The sequence below is a fragment of the Mus pahari genome, chromosome 16, assembly GCF_900095145.1.
Source record: "Mus pahari chromosome 16, PAHARI_EIJ_v1.1, whole genome shotgun sequence".
Taxonomy (NCBI): domain Eukaryota; kingdom Metazoa; phylum Chordata; class Mammalia; order Rodentia; family Muridae; genus Mus; species Mus pahari.
This window is the reverse complement of record NC_034605.1, coordinates 63256510-63259273: the sequence shown is the minus strand read 5'-3', so window position 1 is coordinate 63259273 and position 2764 is coordinate 63256510. Positions and strand designations below refer to the sequence as shown.

The following is a 2764-nucleotide window of genomic DNA, read 5'->3' as shown; positions in this document are numbered from 1 at the left end:
GAATTTCTGAGTTCGAGGCCAGCCTGGTCTACAGAGTGAGTTCCAGGACAACCAGGGCTACACAGAGAAACCCTGTCTCAAAAAAAAAAAAAACCACAAAAAAAAAAAAAAAATCCACTGGTTAACGACAGGGACATCCCACCCCCTCCCCTTTCTCTTAATCCATGAAAGGATTTTAAGGGAAACAAAGTCAATGAATTTCATTCACAAAGCAATCAGCTCACCTAATTTTTTTCCTATCCCTTTTTGTAAGATCATTTATAGAACGTGTTAACCTCACAGAAATGGTATAAAACCCCTTTTTTTTTTCCACCTTTTTTATTTTCTAAAAGCCCTCCACCCCCTCCACACACACACATATTCATCTTGCTGTAAACCACAGAAGGAGAGTGGCTGAATTCCAGTTAAGTCAAGTATTTCAACCACACACTCAACCTCAGTTTTCTCCATATCCATGAAATGTGATCTTTCAGAACCCTGCCTTTTATTTGCTTACTTAAGATTTAAGATAATGGTATTGTCTTCCTCTGCACAGGCTCCACAGATGCCTCCAGGCTACACTGAACTTACAAACATCCTGTACAGTAACTCTTTAGACCTTCCTTTCCTGGGCTGTCTGAATTATTTTAAAGTTTGGGTTAGATATCTTTCAAAATCCTATTAGGTGATAGGTCTTCCCCACCCCCACCCCCTTTCAATTTCCTTTCCATGAATTAAAAAAGAAGCTTGGTATGAGTCCATGGGGTATATATGGAAAAATACAAACTTCAACACACACTGTGTGTGAGTAATTGCAAGTACGTTTGTTTATAAGCCTGTTTGCCTGCTCTGTCACAATGCCAATACACAAATTCCACAAGACAAATTTTAAATCTAGGTATGAACACTGCTCACATACAGCAGAGATCAATGCACTCCGTGGGCTAATGGAAAGGGATACCCAGCAGTCATCAAGGGTTCCCAGTGAAATCTTCTTTGTGCACCCAGACACTGACACACTCTGCTCAGCATCGCACCCCCCACAGCGTGTTGGTATGCTCTGAATCTAGACAGCCGCCATAAACGACACCGAAGCCACCACTACCAAATTCCTGGTTGGAAGAAGTTTCAAAATCCAAGTCCAACATCTGGCAAGTTCCACACCTGCCTACCAATCCTGGCTGGTGTTGCACTGAAAATTCAGCACAAGGGGAGAGTATTTAGTGGTTAAGTGCCCATTGACTAACTTGTACTCTGCTTAAATCACACATGGGTGGTCCCTCCAGTTGCAGTTAGACTCTTTGCGTTTGCCTCATTGTCTCAGAAGGGTGAAGGCTGACAGGAGTTAGTAGTGCACACAATGAAGTCTGTTCTTATCCAGTGGTTCTGACCATACCCTGTGCACAGTAACTGCACTGTGGGTTGTCTCTCCACTCCTCGGATCAGGCAGTTTATTCCTGGTCCCTGGCCTTAGCTGGTTAGGCACCGGTTCCTCTGCCATCCGCTCATCTCAGAGAAGGGTCAGCCAGGGGCATGCCTGGTTTAAGCAGCATCTGTTTACCACGCACAGCCCCCCACCACACACACCGCGCGCTTCCGTCGCCCCTTCCTGGTACCTGCCCAGTTCCTCGCCGGTGTCGTAGTAGTCGTCCACGTTTTCCTGCCTGAACACAGTCATGATAGACTGTCACGCCTCACCAAAGCCCAGGCCACTCCGGCTCCGCGGCCCGAACCATCCCCACCGCCGCCTCGCCTCTGCGGGCCCCTCATGCACCAAGCCGCAGACCTCTGAAAGACAGGGGGAGAAGAATTAAACGGTAAACTCCAAAAAATCGGGGTCCTAGGGGCTTGGTCCCGATCTCGAGGCCTCCCGCGGGCAGGGGCCACGCGCCCTTTGTTAAGTCTGGGCTGGGGGGCCCCACACCCCGCATTGCCGCGCCCCAGCCCCGTGCCTGCGGTCCCCGGGCTCGGGCTCCTGCCTCCGCCTCCGGACGACGTGGGGACAGCTCAGAGAAGGGACACAAAGCGCCCTGCCCGGCCACCTGTTCCCCCGCCCCGCGCCCCGGCCGCCCTCCCGCTCCTCCCACTGCCTGCGGCGGCCACTCACCCGGCCCCGCAGCTCTCGCTTCGTGCGCCCTGAGCCCCGCGGCGGGTCCCGTTCCCGGGCAGCTCCGAGCGGCCTCCGCTCCTTGCGTCGGGCGCAGCTCGGCCCCGCGGGGACGCAGCCACCACCTCCTCCGCGCCCTCCTCCTCCGCTGCGCTCGCGGCTCCTCCCGGTCCGCGCTCCCGCCCCGCCGCGCGCACCCCGCACACACCCACTCGCCCGCACCGAGCGCGCGCCCCACCTGTGACTCGGCGCCCGGCTGCCCTCTGCCGCCCGCTTCGAAGAAGCCGGAGGCTTTCGTCCTCCCAGAGTGTGAACCCAAGGATCCGTGTGGACCAGGCGACGTGCTCCGCGCCGGGAAAACCACAAAAAAAAAAAAAAAAAAAAAAAAAAAGAGTTGCCATGGTCATGGTGACTGTTCACAGCAGTAAAACCCTAAGACACCCTGCATTCAAGCCACATATCTGTCTCTTTCCATTTTTCTGTGAGCTCCTCCCTCCACTCCCAGTCTTCCAGAGACATATGGCATCACATGGGCCACATCTTCTCTGCCCGTGAACCTCCCATCAAAGCTTCTCTGGCAGAAGTGATGATGTCCAAGACAGGATAAAACCACAGGTTGTGGAATCCTTAGAAAAAGCCAACCTTTACCTGCTTTACATTTTGGCAAAACAAGAGCAG

The 2764-nt window shown here is 52.9% G+C and overlaps 1 protein-coding gene across 5 annotated transcripts in view; it reads right to left on the bottom strand.

The window, feature by feature from the left end:
• The window catches only part of Dapk1 (death associated protein kinase 1), a 168147-nt gene extending 165726 nt beyond the window's left edge, over positions 1 to 2421 (bottom strand). For 2 of the 5 annotated variants that reach the window (XM_021215999.1, XM_021216000.1), the window contains exons 1-2: positions 2087 to 2250; positions 1596 to 1767 (exon numbers count right to left, since the gene is read on the bottom strand). In XM_021215999.1, coding sequence (XP_021071658.1) covers positions 1596 to 1657 — 62 coding nt within the window. In that variant the 5' untranslated portion in view covers positions 1658 to 1767; positions 2087 to 2250. Of the gene's footprint in view, positions 1 to 1595; positions 1768 to 1931; positions 1987 to 2086; positions 2251 to 2324 lie in introns of those variants that run through there. The other 3 variants (XM_029547439.1, XM_029547440.1, XM_021216001.1) reach the window with 3 other exon arrangements.
• Between the last annotated feature and the right edge of the window lie 343 nt (positions 2422 to 2764).